Source organism: Macaca thibetana, chromosome 8 (assembly GCF_024542745.1).
Source record: "Macaca thibetana thibetana isolate TM-01 chromosome 8, ASM2454274v1, whole genome shotgun sequence".
Classification (NCBI taxonomy): domain Eukaryota; kingdom Metazoa; phylum Chordata; class Mammalia; order Primates; family Cercopithecidae; genus Macaca; species Macaca thibetana.
In genome coordinates this window covers 4,496,922-4,521,343 of record NC_065585.1, presented here as the reverse complement: position 1 = coordinate 4,521,343, position 24,422 = coordinate 4,496,922, and the positions used below count along the sequence as shown (strand labels likewise).

At 42.0% G+C, this 24,422-nt stretch overlaps 1 protein-coding gene across 26 annotated transcripts in view; it reads right to left on the bottom strand.

Moving 5' to 3' along the window:
• The window catches only part of PTK2 (protein tyrosine kinase 2), a 356,647-nt gene that overhangs the window by 33,540 nt on the left and 298,685 nt on the right, over positions 1-24,422 (bottom strand). For all 26 annotated transcript variants that reach the window (XM_050801647.1, XM_050801656.1, XM_050801658.1 and 23 more), the window contains 4 exons: positions 23,909-24,020; positions 13,278-13,364; positions 9,631-9,768; positions 7,953-8,084 (listed from right to left, as the gene is read on the bottom strand). In XM_050801647.1, coding sequence (XP_050657604.1) covers positions 7,953-8,084; positions 9,631-9,768; positions 13,278-13,364; positions 23,909-24,020 — 469 coding nt within the window. The remainder of the gene's footprint in view (positions 1-7,952; positions 8,085-9,630; positions 9,769-13,277; positions 13,365-23,908; positions 24,021-24,422) is intronic.

Genomic DNA, 24,422 nt, shown 5'->3' with positions numbered 1-24,422 from the left:
GGAACAAGAGAAGGGAGTGTGGGACCAGCCGTGGGGTGACTCATGCCTGTAATCCCAACATTTTGTGAAGCCACGGTGGGAGAATCGCTTGAGCCCAGAAGTTTGAGACCAGCACGGACAACAAAGTGAGACCCTATCTCTATAAAAAAAACTAACAAAATTAGCCAGGCTTGGTGGCGTATGCCTGTAGTCGCAGCTACTCTGGAAGGAGGCTGAGGCAGGAGGATGACTTGAGCCCAGGAGGTTAGGGATGCAGTGAACTAGGATTGTGCCACTGCACTCCAGTCAGGGCCACAGAGTGAGACTTTGTCTCAATTAAAAAAAAAAAAAAAAAAGGAGAGTTAGGTATAGCACAGAGTATCTTCTGTGGGGCCACCTGACCTTGAGCAAGAGCATCTGGGCTGCTACGATAAAACACATTCTGTGCAGAGTTGTTGAGATAATGCAGAGATCCAGAGGAGGGACTCCTGACCCACTGAAGTACTCAAAAAGTAAGAGATGTGACTAGCAGTAGCAACCATAAAAAATGATGTGATGATGTGATCTCTGAAAGCAGAAGGAATTCAAAAGACATCGGTTTTGATCTAAACTTTGGGTAATACTAAAGCAAGTTAATTTTTTAAATAAGAACAGAACTTATCTAACACGGTGCAGAGCTGACCTTACTGAAGTAAATGGCAGGACCAGAGCAGTAGGTCTGGGTGGGTCTGGGAATGAACCAGTTTATGAAGATGAAAACAGCAGGTAAGCATCTTTTTTTTTTTTTTTTAAAGCGGAGTCTCGCTCTGTCACCCAGGCTGGAGTGCAGTGGCGTGATCTCGTCTTACTGCAAGCTCCGTTTCCTGGGTTCATGCCATTCTCCTGCCTCAGCCTCCCAAGTAGCTGGGACTACAGGCGCCTGCCACCATGCCTGGCTAATTTTTTGTATTTTTTAGTAGAGACAGGGTTTCACCATGTTAGCCAGAATGGTCTCTATCTCCTGACCTCGTGATCCGCCCGCCTGGGCCTCCCTAAGTGCTAGGATTACAGGCGTGAGCCACCGTGCCCGGCCCGGTAAGCATCTTTAGACATTTTTATAGCAATCTGAAACAGTAATTTTTGGGCCGTCAAAAAAGTCTGGCTTATATTTTTATGTCTTTCTAGTCAATGATTTTGAAATTTTATTTTGCCGGGCGCGGTGGCTCAAGCCTGTAATCCCAGCACTTTGGGAGGCCGAGACGGGCGGATCACGAGGTCAGGAGATCGAGACCATCCTGGCTAACACGGTGAAACCCCGTCTCTACTAAAAAATACAAAAAAAAAACTAGCCGGGCGAGGTGGCGGGCGCCTGTAGTCCCGGCTACTCGGGAGGCTGAGGCAGGAGAATGGCGGGAACCTGGGAGGCGGAGCTTGCAGTGAGCTGAGATCCGGCCACAGCACTCCAGCCTGGGTGACAGAGCGAGACTCCGTCTCAAAAAAAAAAAAAAAAAAAAAAAAAAAAAAAAAAAAAAAAAAGAAATTTTATTTTACAAGAGTATTGGTCTGCAACGGTTTAGAAAGATACAAACTGGCCCTTCCATGCAGTTTGAGAAGCCCTGTACTGGAAGCTTCCTTGGCCTAAGAGGACAGAAAGACTTATGACACACAGCTTCAACAATGACCTGATTAACCTAAAAGTAGGTGCGGTGGTCTGGCCTGGTGGCTACAAGGACACAGACCAATAGCTCTGGGTCTAGCTCATGCCAAAGGCCAAGGCACAGAATCAAGCTTGTAAATAGCAGATACCATGGAAACCAACAGTAATTTTTACACATACACAGCATAAAAAGGACCACAATGAGATACAATTATCATTGTTAGAGTCCCTTCACCAAATGAAGGACCATAAAGCATGTGTGTGCATACCCAGACACCTAGCTGCCACCATCACCACTCGACAGTGTCACAAGCGCTTCTACATCCGACACACACTACCTTCCAACTGACAGATGGTCAGGGTAGTCCTCACACTACACCTGCACCAGGCGTTATTCCCAGTTTGCCAAGCTTTCCATGCGGCTGTCTAAAAATCTGAATCTCTAGCCCAGACCACCTCCTGGGGGCTCTATGCCTGATATCCAGCCACCTCCTCTGCATTCCCATTTGCATATCCCAAATGTCCAAACCTGGCATCATCATGTTTCCCTGACATGGACTCCTCATTCTGAATTTTATTTCATTTTGTAGCACAATGTTACTTTTGGTGACACTAATGCTATGATTTCTGTCCTGGATTCTTCCTTCCTCTTGACCTCCTATACCAATTCACCAATCTTGTCCCTTTTAAGTCTGTTTTCTCTGCTCCTTCCCACTTTGCCTCTTCCAGCTTAGATCCTGCTGTCATTTATTTGAATGACCACTCAACTTCCTAATGGATCTCTGCATTTCCTATCTTGCCCTCTGAGCCATCAGTCAGCAAGGCAAGGCTAAAGTGGTTTTTTTTTTTTTTGAGACAGAGTCTCACTCTGTCACCCAGGCTGGAGTGTAGTGGAACAATCTCAGCTCACTGCAACCTCTGCCTCTTGGGTTCAAGCAATTCTCCTGCTGCAGGCTCCTGAGTAGCTGGGATTACAGGACAGCGCCACCACACCTGGCTAATTTTTGTATTTTTAGTACAGATGGGGTTTGGTCATGTTGGTCTCTAACTCCCGACCTCAGATGATCCACCCGCCTCGGCCTCCCAAAGTGCTGGGACTACAGGCACGAGCCACGGTGCCCGACCCTAAGGTGATCTTTCTGAGATGACATCTGCTTCAAATCTTAAAAAACACTGCCAGGCCTAACATCAGAGAGTGACCTTGGGACCATGTCTCAAAAATCAACTGGGGTGCTTCTTATCACTCTAGGTCCTTGGCCTTTCCAGATCCACTGCAATTCTCTAGTCCCGGGGAACTGAACTTTAAAAGGTCCCCCATGACTTTTATGTCTATTACATTTTAATTTATTCATTTGTAAAATAATTATATCTACTTCCCCAGGGTTCATGCATTACTTGTTTTTAGATGAAAAATAGTGACACAAACGCTATGATTCCTGCCCCAGATTCTTCCTTCCTCCCTCTTGACCTCTAACATTTAGATGCTTAACACTGTATGGCGGTACATTCATTCGCTTAATAAATACTGCTTGAGCCTTATTACTGCTGAACAAACGGTACTATAGGAGCTGGGGGAGAGTGCTGAATAAATAAAGTTCTCATTTTTGTGATGCTTACACTTTAGTGGAGGAGACAGGAAAACAAGTGAGACATTGTCACACAGTGAGAAACATTAGGAGAAAAATGAAGCAGGATGAAGACAGTTAAGTCACAGCTGCTGCCATTAAGGAACTTATGTTTTATTAGAGAAAGAGGGTGAGAGTGAGCATGTGTGAGAGTACAGGGGGTTGGGGGAGAGAACGCAGGACTGCACATCATAATACAGTAAGTTCATTCAAGCTTCACGCTTGGCACTCAGTAAGGTTCTCTGGCACCTTGTGGGTAGAGGCCAGAGATGTTGCTAAGAACTCCTACTATTCATAGGACAGTCTCCTACAACAAAGAATTACCCAGTCCCAAATGTCAACAATGCCCAGGCTGAGAAATCCTGGTGCAGGTAATGTGTCATCCTTGAGGTGACACAAAAAGAAGACATGGTCCATGGTCTCTGCACTCATGAGGTGCTCAGTCTAGTAAGGAAAACAAGCAAAGATAAAAATACAATACCAACTTACGAGCATTAAGAAAGATGCTTGTTCTAGCCTGGCTAACATGATAAAACTCTACCAAAAACAAAAATTAGCTGGGCGTGGTGGTGCGTGACTGTAGTCCCAGCTACTTGGGAGGCTGAGGTGGGAGGACAGATTAAGCCCAGGAGGTCAAGGTTGGAATGAGCCGTGATTGTGCCACTGCACTGCACTCTACCCTGGGTGACAGTGTGAGACCCTGTTTTGGGGAAAAAAAAAAAAGGAAAGGTACTTGAGTGGGAAATTGCCTCGATGCCATCATGGCCTCCAAGTTTAGCACCAGGCAAGCTATCTCAGAAGTTACCCAACAGACAGGTTTAGGACCAAATGAAGATGCTCCAATTACATGGTTATTAAGGTAAAAACAAAACCCGAAACACATAGTAAGAAATATTTTCCATTTCCCCACAAACATGCTCTGCTTTGGTCACATCCAGATACAGGAAGTTCTTATAATACAGTTTGTGTGTGTGCATTTTTTTTTTTTTTTTTAAACAGAGTCTCGCTCTGTTGCCCAGGTTAGAGTACAGTGGCATGATCTTGGCTTACTGCAACCTCCGCCTCCCGGGTTCAAACGATTCTCCTGCCTCAGCCTCCCAAGTAGCCGGGATTATAGGCATGCCAATTTTGTATTTTTAGTACAGACGGGGTTTCACCATGTCGGCCAGGCCAGTCTTGAACTCCTGACCTCAGATGATCCACCTGCCTCAGCCTCCCAAAGTGCTGGAGTTACAGGCGTGAATCACTGTGCCCAGCCACAACAGTCTTTTTTTCTTTTGTGTATCATTCGAATATATTTCTGTTCCTTTGTATGTCTTGTAATTTTTTGTTAGAGATTAGACATTTTATATAATATACTGTAGGAATTCTGGGTACTTGATCCTCCTCCCTTTAGGGCTTTTTTTTTTTTTTTTTTGCCACAGGGTCTTGCTAAGCCCAGGCTACTCTCAAACTCCTAGACTCAAGCGATCTCCCTGCCTCAACCTGTCGAGCAGCTGAGATTATTCACTGTGCCTGGCTGGAATATAGCCTTTTGACCCCGTGTCATTACCCACACTCTTCACTCTTCCTGGAATGTATTTCCCTAGCCTGTCTGCCCTAAAAATTCCAATTTCTCCTTTAAGCCTTGGCTCAAATGCTATCCACACTCTGCTGCCTCCCCCAATACCCCTAGTGATACACAGGGTCCTCTTCTGCTCTTCCTGATGTTCTTCTTTGTCAGAGCAATAGAACAGCAGTAGCATTTCACAACATTTGGTAGCAAACCCTTTGTCCAAATGCAGTCATATATGGGACTGAAATACAAGAACTCTAGCTCGGAGAATTTATAACATCTACCTTTAAAAATACAAATCAATGCTGCCTGGTAAAAGAGGCTATCTGGACAAAAAATAGTTTTGAAATGTAGGGCTAGAGAACATATGTTCTTAGAATAGATATAATATCCAAATTAATTCACTCAGATTAGTGGTAGTAAATAATAACATTTTTTTTTCCCTTTTTTCCAGAGTCTTACTCTGTCACCCAGGCTGGAGTGCAGCGGTACAATCTCAGCTCACTGCAACCACTTCTTCCTGGGTTCAAGCAATTCTCATGCCTCAACCTCCTGAATAGCTGGGACTACAGGTGTGTACCACCATGCCTGGCTAATTTTTGTTTTTTTGAGTTTTGCTCTGTCACCCAGGCTGGAGTGCCATCTTGGCTCACTGCAGCCTCTGCCTCCTAGGTTCAAGCAATTCTTCTGCCTCAGCCTCCTGAGTAGCTGGGATTACAGGCACGTATCACCACACCTGGCTAATTTTTGTATTTTTAGTAGAGACGGGGTTTTGCCATGTTGGCCAGGCTGGTCTCGAACTTCTGACCTCAAGTAATCAGCCTGCCTCAGCCTCCCGAAGTGCTGGGATTACAGGCATGAGTCACTGCACCTTTTTTTCTTTTTTTTTTTCAGTAGAGACAGGGTTTCACCATGTTGGCTAGGCTGATCTCGAACTCCCGGCCTCAAGTGATCTGTCCACCTTGGCCTCCCAAAGTGCTGGGATGAATTACAGGTGTGATCCACCGTGCCAGGCTAAAAATAACAATTTTTTTTCCCATCTGCCTTACAATCTCAAGATTTGCTTTAATTCAGAAGGAAAGTTTTATCCTATGCTTTCAAAATTCTAAATTGGTTAAATTTAACACAAAGTTAGTGTCAGTGAATGTTTAATGATGCAAAGCATGAGAGACCAGGTAAAGTTACTGGCTCTAAATTATGAATCCTGGCTTCTTTCGGCCATAATATGATTGAGGCAACTACAGGAAGACTGAAATAGCTATTCTGGGTTCAAGGAGAGTGGGGAATAGGTTCTCACAGTCCTTAGTTCTGAGGCTGAGGGCACAGAATTGCTTGGCAGCAGGGACCATGAGTCTAAAAGGACCTTTGTGTCAAGTAACATACAGAGATTGCTCTGTCCCACCACTTCCTCTCTGTCCCCAAGGGACTTCTGAAGTGGTTTTCAATAAGGGTTGCCTGAAGGAAGACATTTCCCATGCATATGTCCAGACACATCCGGAAGGAGGTTCACATCAGCCATAAATGCCAGGAAGGCAAATCTTAGCTGTCTTGTTACACAGCCTGCAGTAGCAAGATGCAATAGTTTATATGTAAGCTGACATGGAAGCAGGAGTTGTTTCTGGGTAAACAATGCGGTAATGAAAAACCAAACAAATGCTCACAGCTCTGAGCCCAAAATGACACTACTAAAATTTTAGAGAAATTTATCCCTAAAAGATAATTATAAAAGCAAATAATCCATTATCGCAAGCTTTTTCTTTCTTTTTTCTTTTCCTGTAAGAGACCGTCTTGCTCTGTGGCACAGAGGCTCTCTGGGTCTCTCTCTCCTGTTCTGTTAAAATGAAGATAATAAAAGGACAAGTCCACATTCCTCTATCCTCATTTCTAAAACCTAAAAAGTTCTGAAAATGTTAAGTGTGCTTTTCTATGTTTGAAACAAACTAATATGGTAGTAAAACCTGAACAGATGAAGCATCTTATAATCTTTATTTAACTGTTAATGTGATTATTTGCATTTTGCTATAGAAATACTGGTGGTTTTAACTCTGGCATGTTGTTAGAGTCTTAAATAATGTATAATGTTCAGCATATTACACTAACTTTTTAGTATTTAAAAAATACTGAATTATGAAACACACATGGCCCTTATGGGTTTTGGATACAGGGATTTTGGATCTGTTAGAGGGCAGTGCCACAATCATAGCTTACTGCAATCTAGAACTCCTGGACTCAGTCTTAGCCTCTCAAGTATCTGGGACCATAGGTGTAAGCCACAATGCCCGGCTAATTTTTTTTATTTTTTGTAGAGACAGGGTCTTGCTGTGTTGCCTAGGCTGGTCTTGAACTCCTGGGCTCAAGTGATCCTCTTGCCTTGGTCTCCCAAAGCACTGGGATTATAGGCATTAACCACCACATCCAGCCATATTATTGCAAGTAGTTTTTTTTTTTGAGATGGAGTTTCGCTTGTTGCCCAGGCTGGAATACAATGGCATGATCTCGGCTCACTGAAACCTCTGCCTACTGGTTCAAGCAATTCTTCTGCCTCAGCCTCCCAAGTAGCTGTGATTACAGGCATGCGCCTGGCTACTTTTTGTATTTTTAGTAGAGACTGGGTTTCACCATGTTGGCCAGGCTGGTCTCGAGCTCCTGACCTCAGGTGATCTGCTTGCCTCAGCCTCCCAAATAGGCCACCGTGCCCGGCCCATTGCAAGTTTTTTTTTTTTTTTTTTTTTTGAGACGGAGTCTGGCTCTGTCGCCCAGGCTGGAGTGCAGTGGCTGGATCTCAGCTCACTGCAAGCTCCGCCCCCTGGGTTTACGCCATTCTCCTGCCTCAGCCTCCCGAGTAGCTGGGACTACAGGCGCCCGCCACCTTGCCCGGCTGGTTTTTTGTATTTTTTTTTAGTAGAGATGGGGTTTCACTGTGTTAGCCAGGATGGTCTTGATCTCCTGACCTCGTGATCCGCCCGTCTCGGCCTCCCAAAGTGCTGGGATTACAGGCTTGAGCCACTGTGCCTGGCCCCGGCCTATTGCAAGTTTTAAGGAGTAGTTGTAAAACTAACTCTCCTGCTTTGAAACATAACATTTTGCAATAATTTGCAATATAGTAGACTCTAACATGGCTTAAAAAGTCAAAGAAGCCTTTCAGAAACACAATTACCAGAAATCTTTCCTCTTTTTCCAGCCAGCGCTGATCTTCTTCCATTTCCTGTTGCTGTCGGATTAGCCGCTCTTCCATCAGGTGGGTTGGCAACACTTGCCCAATCCCTCGCAGGTCCAATGCTGTAGAGTCCTGGAAGAAGGGTTGAAAACAGCATGTCCAGTCTCTTAAGTCTATTCCTATGTTCTTACATTGTTTTATGCGTCTTTCAAGAAAAGATAAGCAGAACAGCAAGTATGGTAGAAACAGGATCTCTCATACCGTGCTTGTGGGAGTAACTTTTCTGCAGGGTGCAATTTAATGTGCATCAAGCATCTTTAACAAGTATACAACCCTTTAGCTCACAGATTCACTTGTAGGGGTCTATTTTAAAGAAATAACACAAAATATGTGCAAAGAATACATTGTTACTTATAGTAAAAAAGTAGAAACAATCTAGAATAGAAGGCTGAAATATGATACATATTATAGAGTATTAAATATTAAATAAAAGAACATAAGTAGCAGACAACTATAGATGCTCTTTTATTCAAATAAGTAATTTTTTTTCTTTTTAATGAGATGGGGTCTTGCTATGTTGCCCAGGCTGGCATTGAACTCCTAGGCTCAAGTTATCTTACCACCTCAGCCCCTTGAGTAGATGCAACTATGGGTGTGTGTCACTGTACCCAGCTCAAATAAATTTTTAAACTGTAAGAGTAGTTCTTGGTTTTACCAGGAAAATTTAGTAAAAATTAACATGATCCAAAGAACTGAATGCTCTGTCTTCCTGTTTCTTCGTTGGCCTCATGCATATGCTGATTATATTCCACTGAGGGCTTTGCCTTTCAAATATATGGACTAAAGATTTTAGTATTTCTCCCTGGGTTCTTTTAGTTAAAAAAGTTCATGAAACCAGAAAGCATTTGAGTAGATGGAGTATCCTGATCTTTGAATTAAGTCATTAAAATATGGCCGGGCATGGTGGCTCAAGCCTGCAATCCCAGCACTTTGGGAGGCTGAGGCGGTGGATCACTTGAAGTCAGGGGTTCAAGACCAGCCTGGCCAACATGGTGAAACTCTGCCTCTACTAAAAAATACAAAAATGAGCTGGGCGTGGTGGCTTGCGCTTGTAATCCAAGCTGCTCGGGAGGCTGAGGCAGAATTGTTTGAATCTGCCTCAAACAATTGGGAGGCAGAGGTTGCAGTAAGCCGAGATCATACCAATGCATTCCAGCCTGGGAGACAGAGTGAGCCTCTGTCTCAAAAAAAAAAAAAAAAGTCATTAAAATCAATAAATCTTAGGATTTAGAAATAAAAGGTGTCTTAGGCCATGCTTTGTTACTTTTTTTTTTTTTTTTTTTTTTGAGACAGGTTCTTGTTCTGTTGCCCAGGCTGGAGTGCAGTGGCACGATCTCAGCTCACTGCAGTCTCAACTTCCTAGGCTCAAACGATCCTCTCACCCCAGCATCCCGAGTAGCTAGGACTGCAGGCATATACCACCATACGTGACTAATTTTCTATTTTTTGTAGAGACAGGGTCTCGTTATGTTGCCCAGACTGGTTTCAAACTCTTGGGCTCAAGCAATCCTCCTACTTTAGCCTCTCAAAAGTGCTGGGATTACAGGTGTAAGCCACCATGCCCAGCTTTGCCATCCTTTATAAGTTAACAAACTGAAGCCCAAGACACCCGATTTACCTCCACATTGGGCTGCCACATTGCTATCTCCTGAGGTCTATGATTCCATGAATCTGTTTGGTCCAAAAGAGATGCCTGACCTGGATAGATGCTGCCAGCCATGGCTGTGATTCCATGTGAACCAGGGTAGCCAGAAACCTGTGAATGAGTAAGGAGGCAAGGTAATGTTCAACTATAACATCTGCACAGTTCTGCTTCATACACAAAGGAAACTAAAATTACAGAGAATATTGTGGTAGGCATAATTATGGCCCCCCAAAGATACCCATGTTCTAATCCCTTGAACATGTGAATATGTTTCCTTACATGGTGAAAGAGACTTTGCAAATGTGGTTGTAAGTCAAGGACCTTGGGATGGGAGGGTATCCAGGATATCTGAGTGAGTCCAGTGTAATTACAAGGGTCCTTAAAAGTGCAAGAGGGAAGTGTAAGAGGAGGGAGGGACATGGGACCACTGAAGAAGGGTCAGAGAGAGTTAATACTGCTGGCTCTGGGCCGGGCACAGTGGCTCAAGTCTATAATCCCAGCACTTTGGGAGGCCGAGGTGGACGGATCACAAGGTCAGGAGATGAGACCATCCTGGCTAACACGGTGAACCCCATCTCTACTAAAAAATACAAAAAATTAGCCAGGCGCGGTGGCGGGCGCCTGTAGTCCCAGCTAATCGGGAGGCTGAGGCAGGAGAATGGTGTGAACCCGGGGGGAGGAGCTTGCAGTGAGCCGAGATCGCGCCACTGCACTCCAGCCTGGGTGACAGAGCGAGACTCTTGTCTCAAAAAAACAAAAAAACGAAACAAAACAGAAAAACCCAAAAAACTTCTGACTTCAGAACACGGAGTAAGGGGACCGTGAGCCAAGGCATGTGGGTGGCCTATAGAAGCTGATAAGGCAAGGAAATGGACTCTCAGCTAAAGTCTCAAGAAAGGACATTTGTTATGGCTGCATTAGAGAGCTAGTGCAAGTATATACTAGAAAATAAGAAATTGTTTCTTTGGAATTTCACATTTACTAAAATAATGAGGGCAGGCCATCCTTGGATGCAAAAGCAACAGGAAGCCACAAAAATGGCTGTGCCACACTCTGCTCTAGAAACCCCCTTTCCTGCCCAACCAACCACTATCCCCTAACAATAACAACAACAAAACACACACACACAAAACCCCTCAACTGTTTGTCCTCTAATGACCTGAGAGCTGATGGTAGGATAAGTCGTACCTTTAAATTCTAACAATGATGACTAAGGCAGAGAGAAGACATTCGGTTGGACATAGAGAAAAATTTCAAGGCAGAGGGAAAATAAGACAGGTTTCTTTATATGGTTCCTTCTCTCAATCAAGAGAAAGACAGAGAACAGAATCAGTATTGGTTTCCACACCTCATTAGGCTAGTGCTGCATGGTGGGTGTTGTCAGTTAATTTTTTAGTGAGATAAAGCACAGCCAAAACTGTATTTCCAAATATCAACACACCCTTCAACAAAGGTTTTGTGCATTTATTCGGTCTCTAGGCATTAATTTATACCAAAACTCCATATGGACAATATAAAATTAATGAATTTTCAAGTGAGACATATAGTTAGTTCTCACAGTTTATTTGAATGAAAATATCTTAATAATAAAAACTGCTACTAAATGCAAAATGTTATATCAAGATTTTTGGTGAAAAGGGACATATTATTGCCAGACAACATTTAGGAATTTTCACAAGGAGGTTTAAAATAGTCTAAGGCAGTTTTCTACATAATAGTAACCATGTAGAAGGATCACTTTAGGCTAAAAATGAAGTAACTTCAGGAAATGTCTCATAGTTGGTCTCATTTACAAGAGAGGAAAATTTAGGCTTGGGAAAGGTTAATCACACATTAGTTCAATGAAAAAAATCAATGTTTTACTTAATTCTCTATTTACTCACTTTTACACGCTGTTCTAAGCCCTTAAAATAGAGACAAGTCCTCACTCTCAGGGGCTTCCACTGCACTGGTGACAGACAGCCACTAACAAACACATATGAGAGTTTCAAATCTTGACAGTGCCACAGACCAGGCCTGCTGGGACACAAAGAGAACTGTCTCTCTGCTAACAGCTTGTCTCATTAAGCAGGTGCTGTCATGTTTTCTCAAAACAATGCTCGTATTCAATTCCCACTCAGGGCCAGTTCACTTTCCATACCAGCCAGGCATAGACTCTGGGGCCCATCTGCTTGTTTGCCAGAGCTCAGGGTCTCTCAGCAATCATAGAGGTGGGGTTTCTTTCTTTAGGCCACCTGTGTACTTCCCATTGCTCTGACCCTTGTGCTGGGTCAGGGTTTTGGCTTCTTCACTTATGGAACTGGTAGTAATCTAAACTGACAAAGGGCCCTGTGAGCTCCTTCCATGAGAAAAAAGAGTACTTTATTTGTCTTCATATTCCCAGTGCCTAGAATAGTGCCAGGCAGAGTAGATGAACATTCAGTGCAACCCTGCTGAACGAACAGACAGGTGCCCAAGAAAAATGATTCACTCCTCTTCTGCCAGGCAAGCGGCCATCTCAGAACAGTGTCTCCCAAAACATAGGTCTGACTGAGTCATCTACTTCAGAACCTACTGAGGTTGCTTGCTAACGATAAGCTATTCTTGGGCTCCAGAATTAATACATTAGAATCTGGAGGCTAAAGAGGCTGAAATTTGCTGTTCTAAACTACCACTGACCTATCTTTTCTAATAAGAAAGTGCTTACATTCTCCCTTATTACTGACAGTTAAGTACCAAAGTTAAGATTTTTTGCCCATTTTGACCCAAGAGGCCTTAATTTAAACCATGCTTTCAACAACTCTGTGAAGGAGGTAGGAAAGGTTAAGTACCGACACCCTCAATAGGACTCTGACTTCTACAGACATTACAATGAGTTAAAAAAAGATAAGGCCTAAAAAGCACACTCTATATGATCTATTTATATAAAATTCTAGAACAAGCAGAAATCTCTGATACTAGAAGTGAGAAGAATGGTTGCTCCTGGGGCAGGAAGTGCCTGATGGGAAGGGGCACAAAGGAACTGCCGGGGTCACAGACACGCTCTATATCCTGAAGTGAGGATGGGATGCACTGGGGTATGCATCTGTCGGAACAAAGACCTGTGCGCATTGTAAGGTATACCTCAGTAAAAGTTAATAACTTTTTCTCGAAACAAATGAATTGTTTACTTTGTTTCAGGCCCTTTTCATTCAAGGATAATTTTTTCTAATTTGCACAGGGTATCTGTCTATAAATCTAACACTTTTCACACTTGTCCATATGGTATTTCATCTGGGTTCTGTTAATTTTGAATTTTATTCTTGCCTTCCATAAAAACGGTCCAGTTCAGTACTCCCTCTGCAGAGTGTGTGCCCACTGGCTTCACCTTGCCTTTTACCATAGCGAGTGGATGAAAACGTGCCTAAGAATGGCAGCAGGCCCTGGCCCTGTCCACTTGAAGAAGGCGTGAAAAGCAAACGCCCTCTGTGTGGGGTATTGAGACAACATCAGTCAATGATTAGGGTAAGCACTTTCCCAGCTTTCTATCGGCCAAATCATACTCATAAGTACACAAATAAAAACATGCACAATGTACCTCTATATCCCAAAAGTGCTAAATAATCAAGTAACACAGTTTATACCCGTAATGACTGGCATACCTGGTAATGATTGGTTTGTACCATGTGCTGTGGGCTGGGATAAAATCCTTCGCTGGACCTCGGACTAGGATAACCCGGTCTGCTGGGCTGTAAAATCAACAGAGCATCATATGAATGAACCTCTGGATTTTGACAAACCTGTACTTTATGAATAGAGAAAGACATTTTCCTAATAGAGCTTAGTTGAGAAGAATGATAAAAAGATGCTAAGACATTTCAATGCGGAAAGAACAGTCTTTTCAACAAATGATCCTGTGGCAAGTGGACAGCTACCCGTGAAAAACAGAAGTTTGACCTCTTCCTCCCAATACACACAAAAATTAACTCGAAATGGATTACATGTCTAAATGTAAAAGTTAAAAACTCTAAGATTCTTAGAAGAAAACTTAAATCTTGGGCAGGGCACGGTAGCTTACGCCTGTAATCCTAGCACTTTGGGAGGCCAAGGTGGGCAGACTGTTTGAGGTCAGGAGTTGAAAACCAATCAGGCCAGTCTGATGGGAATGTAAAATGGTGTAGTCACTATGGAAGACAGTATGGCTATTCCTGAAAAACTAAATAGAGAACTAGCATATGATCCAGCAATTCTACTTTCAGGTATATGTAACAGAGAAATCAAAGTATATATCCACACAAAAACATGTGCATCAGCTACTCAGGAGGCTGAAGTGGGAGGGTCGCTTGAGCCGAGGCATTAAGAGGCCAGCCTGGGCAACATAGCAAGACTGTATCTTTGAAAAAAACAAATAAGTAAACACAAACATGTATATGAATGTTCTTAACAGTATTATTCACAGTAGCTAAAAATGGGGAACAGTCCATGTCCGTCAACTGATATAAATGGATAAACAAAATGCTGTATACCTATGAAAGGGATATTATTTGTAATTAAAGGGAATAAAGTACTGACACGTGCTACAACTTAGATGAACTTTCGAAACATTCTAAGTGAAAAAAGTCAGTCACAAAGAACATACGATTTCTTTAATGAAATACCTAGACTAGGAAAGATTAATATAGACAGCAAGTATATAAGTGATTGCCAGCGGTCGGAAGGAGGAGGAAATGGGGGATGACTGCTAATGGGTGCAGGATTTCATTTTAGAACATTTCATAAAAATGTTCTAGGCTGGGCGCTATGGCTCACGCCTGTAATCCCAGCACTTTGGGAGGCCGAGGTGGGATGATCACTTGAGCCCAGGAGTTTGAGACCAGCCTGGGCAACACAGTAAGACCCCGTCTCTACTAAAAACAGTAGTCCTAAAACTGGTTGTAGTGATGGTTGCACAACTCTGAATATACTAAAAAACACTGAATTGTACAATTTATTTATTTAGAGTCTCACTCTACCATACAGGCTGGAGTGCAGTGTACAATCCCGGCTTACTGCAACCACTGCCTCCCGAGTTTGAGCAATTCTCATGCCCCAGCTTCTCAAGTAGCTGGGATTACAGGCATGCGGCACCTCACCAGGCTAATTTTTGTATTTACAGTAGAGACAGGGTTTTGCCATGTTGGCCAGGCTGGTCTTGAACTCCTGGTGTTAAGTGATCTGCTTGCCTCAGCCTCCCAAAGTGCTGGGATTACAGGAGTGAGCCACTGTGCCCAGCCGAACTGTACACTTTCAGTGGATAAACCGTATGGTATGTAAATTGTATCTTAATAAAGCTATTGAAGTATCATTAATAACAAAACGGGATACTGAATATTCTGAGCCCGAGGGAACCAAATGCTCTCTGTCCAGCAGTCCGGGACCTGGAGAGAAGGCACTTGTGTTCTGTTGTTTGCCTACTTCCTGGTTGTGTTACTATGGTCAAGTGATGAAACTGACTGGCTTCTAGATCCTCATCCATAAGATGGGGGTGAGCTAGAGGATCTCTAAAGTCACTTCCAGGTCTTAAATTCTCACTTTGTTTCTGGGATAAATGAATTCAAAGTTCATAGTGAAAGAACAATTTAGTCTGAAACAGAAGTCTCGAAGAAGTCAATAAAGTCTTTTAAAACTTGGAGGATTTAACAAGGTGGAAACCCATTACTGTCTAGCCAAATTAAGTCCAGAATAAAATGAAATGGATTTAAGTCCCATCACTTTTAGGAAAGAAAACTCTTTAGTGCCTGTCTCTCTCCCACAGTGCTGGGTGAACACGTGCTTTGCTCTAGTTAGGTCCAGAGTATGTTTTGGTCTCTAAATCAGTCTCACGTCCCCCTCAGTTTTGCTTATACTGTCCCCTCTGCCTGGAATGTCTCCTCCCTCCATCTGTAGAATACTTCTGATCCTTTCAGTCTTTTAGATGTTACTTTTTTCACAGAACAGCTCCTGCTTTTGCCAGCCTAACATAAACATATGTCCTCTGTTCTCCTAAGGAGGCCTTTTTCAAACCCTACCCTGGGTCGCAGGTACTTTGCACTTGCTCTACCCCTGCTATTATGAGCTGCTAAATTCCTGAGGGCAAAAAATCCTTCCTTTTCGCTTAGCCCTGTCATGTTTCAAGCAGTGTTCCAGATAGAGTCTGCTCTAAACTTAACTAAATAACAACATGAATTCCCCCAAAGACACCCCAAACAGGAAAAGGGTATAAAGAGAGCATTCTAGGCTTTTCTCTACTCTGTGTGCCATGGTGGCAATTTCCAAAGGGTGTTCTACGACATGGTTGTGTTGAATTAAAAGAGGCAAAAAGAGTTCGGCTACCTTTGTACTTGTTTTAAAGATATGTGTTAATATACAAGCATTAATAATGGTTGCAGGGGAAAGGGTTTCCTGAATCAAATGCTCTTGGAGTCCAAGAACGGAATGAGGCAGAGCCAGGGACTGGAACAATAAACAGAGCTGACAGCTGCACAGTGATGCACTCTTGATAAATTCAGGCAAAAAAAAAAAAAAAAAAGGTGCAATTTACTGTGTATTCTGTGTGTACTGAACTACCTACTTTACATACAATTTGATAATCTTGATCACAACATTGCTATGAAGCAATATTATAATCCCTATTTTACAGAGTCTCAGATAAACTGGGCAATCTAAATAGGGGCATATAGGTGGTAGTGGTAGAACTGCGTGACTCCAAAATCTGCTGGGCCATGATGCTATTCTAAAAGCGTACTTCTGACTCACCAAATAAAAAGGAATATACAAAATAAATAGATCAGAGAATGGCAAAACCAATGTAAACTATCTCACAGTGATGCAAAGACTTAACTGGGTAGCAAATGATAACACAAGGTTCCATTTCAAAATAAAAATAAAAGGTAAAAAGTTGAAAATATGTTTTATGATAGACAAAATATTTGCACAAAGGACACCACAAAATCAAATGTTGCTAACCAACAGCCATGGAGAGCACAACTGTATTGGTAAAACAGCTCTACTTCTGTTCTCTACAAATTGGAGGTTAGCATGGTGGTCAAGAGGGCAGGCTTTGAGCCAGACTGTCAGTGTTCACAGTAGGGTGCTTCAGCTCTCTATGCCTCCCTACTGTCAATGACAAAAGGAGTACAATAACCAGCTCCCTTGGTGGGCGGATTACCTGAGGTCAGGAGTTTGAGACCAGCCTGGTCAACATGGTGAAACCTTGTCTTTACTAAAAATACAAAAACATTAGCCAAGTGTTGTGGCGCACGCCTGTAATCCCAGCTACTTGGGAGGCTGAGGCGTGAGAATAGCTTGAACCCGGGAGGCAGAGGTTGCAGTGAGCTGAGATCACACCATGGCACTCCAGCCTGGAGAGTGAGAGTCTCCATCTCAAAAAACAGAACAAGCCAACAACAACAACAAAAATAAGTATACTGGAAGAGGTATGTAGGTTATATGCAATACTGTGCTATCTTATATAAGGAATTTATGCATCTGTGGATTTTAATCTCCATCCCTTGCAGATATCAAGGGAGAACTGTATTAGTGAGGGTGCTTTCCATGATCGCACAATTGGCATTAAGGTAGAGGTCAGCAAGTGAGATTTCTGGCAGTGAGGGGACAGGCCTGAACAACAGGATTTGTTTCATATCCCACAGGACTTCTTTTTCTGTTTTGAGATAGTCATGCTCTGTTGCCTAGGCTGGAGAGCAGTGGCATGATCTCGGCTCACTGCAACCTCTGCCTCCTGAGTTTGAGTGATTCTCATGCCTCAGATTCCCAAGTAGCTGGGATTACATGCATGCGCAATCACACCCAGCTAATTTTTGTATTTTTATTTTTTGAGATGGAGTCTCGTTCTGTCACCCAGGCTACAGTGCAGTGGTGTGATCTCGGCTCGCTGCAACTTCTGCCTCCTGAGTTTAAGCAATTCTCGTGCCTCAGCCTCCTGAATAGCTGGGATTACATGTGCACACCACCACGCCTGGATAATTTTTGTATTTTTAGTAGAGATGGTGTTTCGCCATGTTGCCCAGGCTGGTCTCAAATTACTGGCCTCAAGTGATCAGCTCATCTTGGCTGCCCAAAGTGCTGGGGTTACAGGCATGAGCCACCATGCCTGGTCCCCGCAGGACTTTCTGCTGTTTCTCTCAACTTTATGTAAGTAAAACAACAGCAACAATAAAATCCCTGTCGCTTGAACACAGAATGAATTCTGCTTTATATATTTTGTATAGTTTGTATAGATATTCTGTATAGTTTATGAGGAACTGAACTTTCCAGAACAGCAACTACCGTGTATACTGATGGGCAATTTTATTATGTTTCATTTAAAATTTACCAAGATTTTCTTACCATTCTAGAAAATGACATCACCAAGACTAATGAAATTCCTATCAGGTATAGCTGTGGGGGTCTGCTCTGTCACTGCTGTATTCATGGTGAGTCCACAAACAGGTGTAAGGATCTGGCTATGCCACCATGTCTCCCAATGTCATTCGACCTGAGTGCTTTATACATGCATGCATAACGTTATAAAAAATGACTTTCTTTTTAATTTCTCCTGTATAGTTGGGTCTCCAAACACTAGTATTCTTCCACTGATATTCTGAAATTGGTAAGTCATTCTATTACCTATGTATTTTATTTCAGGATTAGTAAATGGGACATTATAAAATCATTTTTTATATAAATGCTGTGCTGGGTTTGATTAGGGTTGAGAACAATGTTCTGAGGCAGTTATTCTCAAACATTTCATCATTTTCAGGACCCCTATACAGTCTCAAAAATTACTGAGGACTCTAAAGAGTTTTTATTTGGAATATAACTACCAACACTCATACTGTTAGAAATTAAAACAGATACTAAAAAGTATTTATTAATTCACTTAAGAATAAGCTCATCACATACTAAAAAAACCACCTTTTCAAAACCAAACAAACCAAACTGAGAAGAACACATGTACATCTACATTTACGTAAATTCGCTTTAATGTTAGGCTTAACAGAAGGCAGCAGGTTCTCATATGTTTCTGCAGTCTTACGATATTCTCTTTTGTTGCAATACATGAGGGGGAAAAAAAGTAAACTCATAGAGCTGTACAACTGGAAAAGGGAGGAGTATTTCCGTAGATTTTGAGCACAATTGTGGTACTGTTTTTTGATTCAACACCAAAATGCAAGTGACAGCTTCTTAAAGGTGAGTTGCAATGTGGAATTTACAATGGTATCATCTGTTACATTAAAATCCATAGAATTAAGGGAGAAAAAAAAGGGAAAAAAATCCATTACTTTTTCTTGTAGTTTCAATGGAACTTATACTCATGTGTGATTTTTAACATCCTGTGTAGGTCATTTGAAAGATACTGATTTACTGAGCTGCACAGATCCTCCCAATGTTAACACATTTCAGTAAACAACATACATTTTTAAAATAACACATGTTAATATCATCCTGAGCTTACTATAACAGTCTAAGAATTTAGAAAGCTGTCAAGATCACGGTGTAAGTTTTTCAAAACTCTAATTTTTGCTTGAAAACAAAAATTTTATCACTGGTAACAAATAGTTGTTTTCCTCAATGTCACAGCCTCACTTCTTTCTCTTTTGAGAAAATGTCTACCAAATATCCAACTCTGAACAGTATGTCTGCCAGCTGTTCTTTCAAGTAAAGCTGGCCTTCCATGAAAAAAAAGTGTTTAGTCCAGCTTGCAACTCAACTGTATAGTGCTTTTCTCAAGACAAGATATCGTGTCTAGGTGTGCAGCAGCAGGGCTAACATGCCCTTCCTGGGTCTTCATGTCAGATATTTTTCACAGATTCATCAAGGCCTTTCTTCTGTAAAATGGCATTTTTTGTGTGTGTGAGCACAGGGGTGAAGAACACAGTGATGTCTAGTACAACTTCATGCCACTGTCCTGATTTGTGCTAAGGTGTCAGCAGTTCTATTAGTGGAAAAGGCAAATAACATTTTTTTTTTTTTTTTTTTTTTTTTGAGACAGTCTCGCTCTGTTTCCCAGGCTGGAGTGCAGTGGCGCGATCTCAGCTCAGTGCAACCTCTGCCTCCTGGGTTCAAGTGATTCTTGTGCCTCAGCCTCCTGGGTATCTGGGACTACAAGTGCGGGCACCACCATGCTTGGCTAATTTTTGTATTTTTAGTTGAAACCGGGTGTCGCCATGTTGGCCAGGCTGGTCTCGAACTCTTGGCCTCAAGCGATCCACCCGCCTCAGGCAAATAACAAAACATTATCAGATGAGTTCTGATGTCACGGACCTTTGAAATGGTCATGGGGACCTACAGAGGTCCAAGAACTACACTTTGAGAATGGCTGTTCTAAGATACCTTCATCCTGAGGCTCTCCATTGATCCAGTGGGAATCTGCAGGAAAGCAACAGGCACAAATGAAAATGAGCATTTAATGCGCTACTCCCATGCAGGGCTTGTCTCAGGGAAAGTTCTCTAAAGATGATTATTATATGAAAAAATTGGTATTAAGCATGATGAAGCGATCCATACATATTCTTAATAATTGGCTTTGTGGTTATAATGCTCTTACTATTAACCAAGTAAGCTTTAAAAAAAAATTGAAAAATTTTTAATTTTTTTTTGAGACAAGGCCTTGCTCTGTTGCCCAGGCTAGAATACAGAGGTGCAAACATGGCTCTCCACGCAGCCTAGACCTCCCGGGCTCAAGTGATCCTCCTGCCTCAGTCCACTGAGTAGCTAGGATCACAGGCACATGCCACTAAATTTGGCTAATTTTTAAATTTTTTTTGTAAAGATAAGAGTCTCATCCTGTTGCCCAGGCTGGTCTCAAATTCCTGGGCTCAACTGATCCTCCTACCTCAGTCTCCCAAAGCACTGCAATTATAGGTGTGAGTCACCACACCCGGCCTGTATGTAAGTAAACTTAATTTTGAATCTTGATTGGGAAAGAGAAAGACTTTTCATCTATAAAACTTATACAAGTTTTCACTTATAAAACTAATTAAGCTACATTAAAATTTTTCTATATTAGTATTAACAACAGAAAATATTATCTACAGAAGCCTGAGATCCTATCTAAATTTCAGAAATCTAAGTGGCTCTAGAGGCTGAGGCAAGGGATTGTTTAAGCCCAGCAGCTCAAGAGAGCTTGGGCAACATAGTGAGACCCCATCTTATTTTAAAAAAAGAAAGGAAGGTAGAAATAAAAAAAAAATCTAAGTAAGACAGCTGGGCGTGGTGGCTCACACCTGAAACTCCAGCACTTTGGGAGGCTGAGGTGGGCGGATCACCTGAGGTCAGGAGTTTGAGACCAGCCTGGCTAACATGGTGAAACCCTGACTGCACTAAAAACACAAAAATTAGCCAAGCATGGTGGCAGGTGCCTATAATCCCAGCTACTCAGGAGCCTGAGGCAGGAGAATTGCTTGAACCCAGGAGGCATAGGTTGCAATGAGCCGAGATAGCACCCCTGAACTCTAGCCTGGGCGATAGAGCAAGGCTCTGTCTCCAAAAAAATAAAAATAAAAATAAAAAAATAAATCTAAGACTTACTTATTCTAATATATCACAAGCAGAATTATGAAAACTCACCAGAATCTAACGAATTCTCACTTTACAAAGTACAGGAAGTGAGGAAATAGTGGCCTACCAAATTGGAAATCACAGACTCATTTCAGATGTGCCAAATACTGTGACCATAAAAGCAGAATTTGATTCTAAAGATGAACACTGAGAAGGTAAAAACTGCATACAGGACTTGATTCTGACTGGCATGAAAGTTCAACAATTAACATACTAGTATTTGTTAATAATCATCAAGCATCTGTATATCTATGCTATTTTAGATGATTTTCTAGCCATTAAAAGTTTTTTTTTTTTTTTTTTTGAGACAGAGTCTGACTTTATCGGCCAACTGGAGTGCAATGGCGTGATCTTGGCTCACTGCAACTTCTGTCTCCCCGTTTCAAGCAATTATCTTGCCTCAGTCTCCTGAGTAGCTGGGATTATAGGTGCCCGCCACCACGGCTGGCTGATTTTTGGATATTAATAGAGACGGGGTTTCACCATGTTGGCCAGGCTGGTCTTAAATTCTTGACCTCAGGTGACCCGCCCGCCTCGGCCTCCCAAAGTGCTGGGATTACAGGGGTGAGCCACCATGCCCGGTCACCATTAAAACTTTTAATCTGGGGGTTGCCAAATATTTTCTTTAAAGGTCAAAGAGTAAATATTTTAAATTGTGTAGGCTATACTGTCTCTGTCACAACTGCTCATTTACACCTGTGTAGGGTGAAAGCAGCTGTGTATAATACACAAATAAATGGGTGTGTTCCAATAAAACTGTGTTTCAATAAAACTTTAATTAACAAAAACACAGCAGGCTATAGTTTCCTTATCTGTTTAACAAATAAACCTTTGTGTAGAGTGCAACAATGTGCTTATAGAAAAGAATCTCAAAATATGTATTTTGAAAATACCTTAAAAAAAAAGAAGTGTTAAGGATATTTAAATATTTAAGCCAAACTAGTCTTTGTACTCTGAAACCAAAAAAGAAGTTGAGAAGCCTCATCACCGCTGCCCATGAACCTAATTTAGAAAATCAGTCATATTAAGCTCATTAAAAATCCAGCAGATTGGGATATAGACATATGTGTAGCTGAAGAGTTGATTTAATCCTGTGAGTTTTAGGGAAGTGTTGCATTCTTTGGTGCTCATTACCAAATACTTATGTTCCTTTGCACTTGTGTACTAAATAAAGTGCTGGACAGTGAATTATCTTCTAACATCCCCACCCAAGAGGTAGGGAATACAAATAGTCATTTTGCAAATGAGGAATGTGAGATCTGGAGTAGGTAGGTGACCTGCTCAGTCATCAGACTGTAAATAGCAGACCCCCATGTGAATGAATCCACTTGACTTCAAGGCCTGAGAAGTTAATGATAAGATTCTCCCGACTCTCAGTACTGGACTATTCTGCAGTAGTAAACAAATTTAAAAATAGGCAAACTTGTAAACAGAACATGGAGGGCCTCAGATGCTGGGATGTGGGGTACATGTTTGTTTTTTCCTGTGGGTAACTAAGGATTTCCTGTTGTTGTTAAGCTGGGAATGACAGAGAAACATCAGGTGTTCCCACTGCCTCGTTCAATGTAACACCCATCAGACAGGTATGTGTTTCTTCTCTGGGCCTCGGTCCTTCTCTCTGTAGAAGGGGCTGGTCTGAGGCACCCTCTGTCTCTAAACATCTGCATAATTGTGTTAATCACATTTTCACTTTCAATGTATGTTTAATGTTACAGAGTTCAAAATGACGACCAAGAAAATAAAAGTTTTCAGCCTTCAAGATAAAAAAAATTGGTATATTTAAACAGTACTTTGTCTTATCAAATTTCTGAATACTTTTCATAAAGAAAATGAATTATCAAAGTTTCTTAATATATTTTTTAACTAATCAAATATCAAATGGTGGTAGTTAATAACTACTAACTACAAAAAATCCTATTATCTATTAACTTTCGAGAAAAAGAACAGAATTGGAGTATTCATGGCAAGTAACCCAGTGTGTGAAAATAGCATCCTATCAAAAGCCAATGGTATATAAAGACTTATTAATCTAGGGAAAGTGTCACTCTGTCTAAAACCCCCAGCCATGGCATGGCCCAGCAGCTGTAAAAGGGCCGGGCTGACCTCTCTGAGGCAGGAGAGGGCACCAGTAAAGGATATGAACATAAGTGGGCAAGTAGGGTCTAAGGATGCTGCTGGAAGATCTTATTAAGGAAACAAAAGCAACTGCAATGTGCTCTCTTTCCCAACAAACAACCCAGCCACCAGCTACGAAAAGAAAAAGGCAAAAAATGTGCAGAGTTCTCAACAAAACCAAACAAAGGAATATGGTCAGGTGGAAACAGACTCATTTTTAAATAAAGCAAAATGCAAAGCATCTGTGACCTAGTTTGGTATTTTAATCCAGACTTGATCATTAGGGAATCTCTGACAACCAACAAAGGAAAAACCTCCTCCAAGTTAGGGCAGCATAGGAAAAGCATTTTAAGATGACATCTAATCCAACTGCTCATGGCTTCAAAGAACCCCTACTTGAAATACAAATGAGGAAAGTGAGTGCACATGAGGGTAATAAGAGAAGACAAGCAAAAAGGAAACAATTAGTTGGTGTTACAACTATTACTCTTAGAATAACCTGATATTTGATTTTCTCCTCATAGAAAACAGTTGCCTAATTGTAAATCTCAAAAGTTAGTAAAAGCAACCCCAGAGTTGGGGTGAGGACTGTAGCTACCTTGGGTGGCGCTTCATCAGACCCTCCGGAGTCCCAGGACACTGTGGCCTGTCTTCTGGACTCCATCCTCATGCGTTCTTCTTGCTGAGCCTTCTCTTCCTCCAGGATTGTGCTAGAGAGACAACACATTGTCTTAGGGGAGCTGACAACCCAGAGTTAGCACACACGAGACCCCACCCTGAGTTATCTAAGGAACACCAGTTGGCTAACAGTACATGATAACAATAAAGAAAGGATCCTAGACACAGGGAAAAGAAGGATCAGGTTTCTAAGTCTTCACGAAATGATTCTAGAATAGCCTTGGTCCAAATGGGCAAGTCCATTTAAAGCACAGCCATAGGTAAGAAAAAGACAGCTGGTAAGAAAAAGAAGTTGCAGAAAATGAAGGACGGGCCAAGATGAAATGTTTGCAAGCCAAAGTTGATCTTGAGCAGAACAGAATTCCTCTGAGAAATCCCACGCAGCACTTTTATCAAGCATATACATGTCTGAGGACAGATTCTTTTCACACATA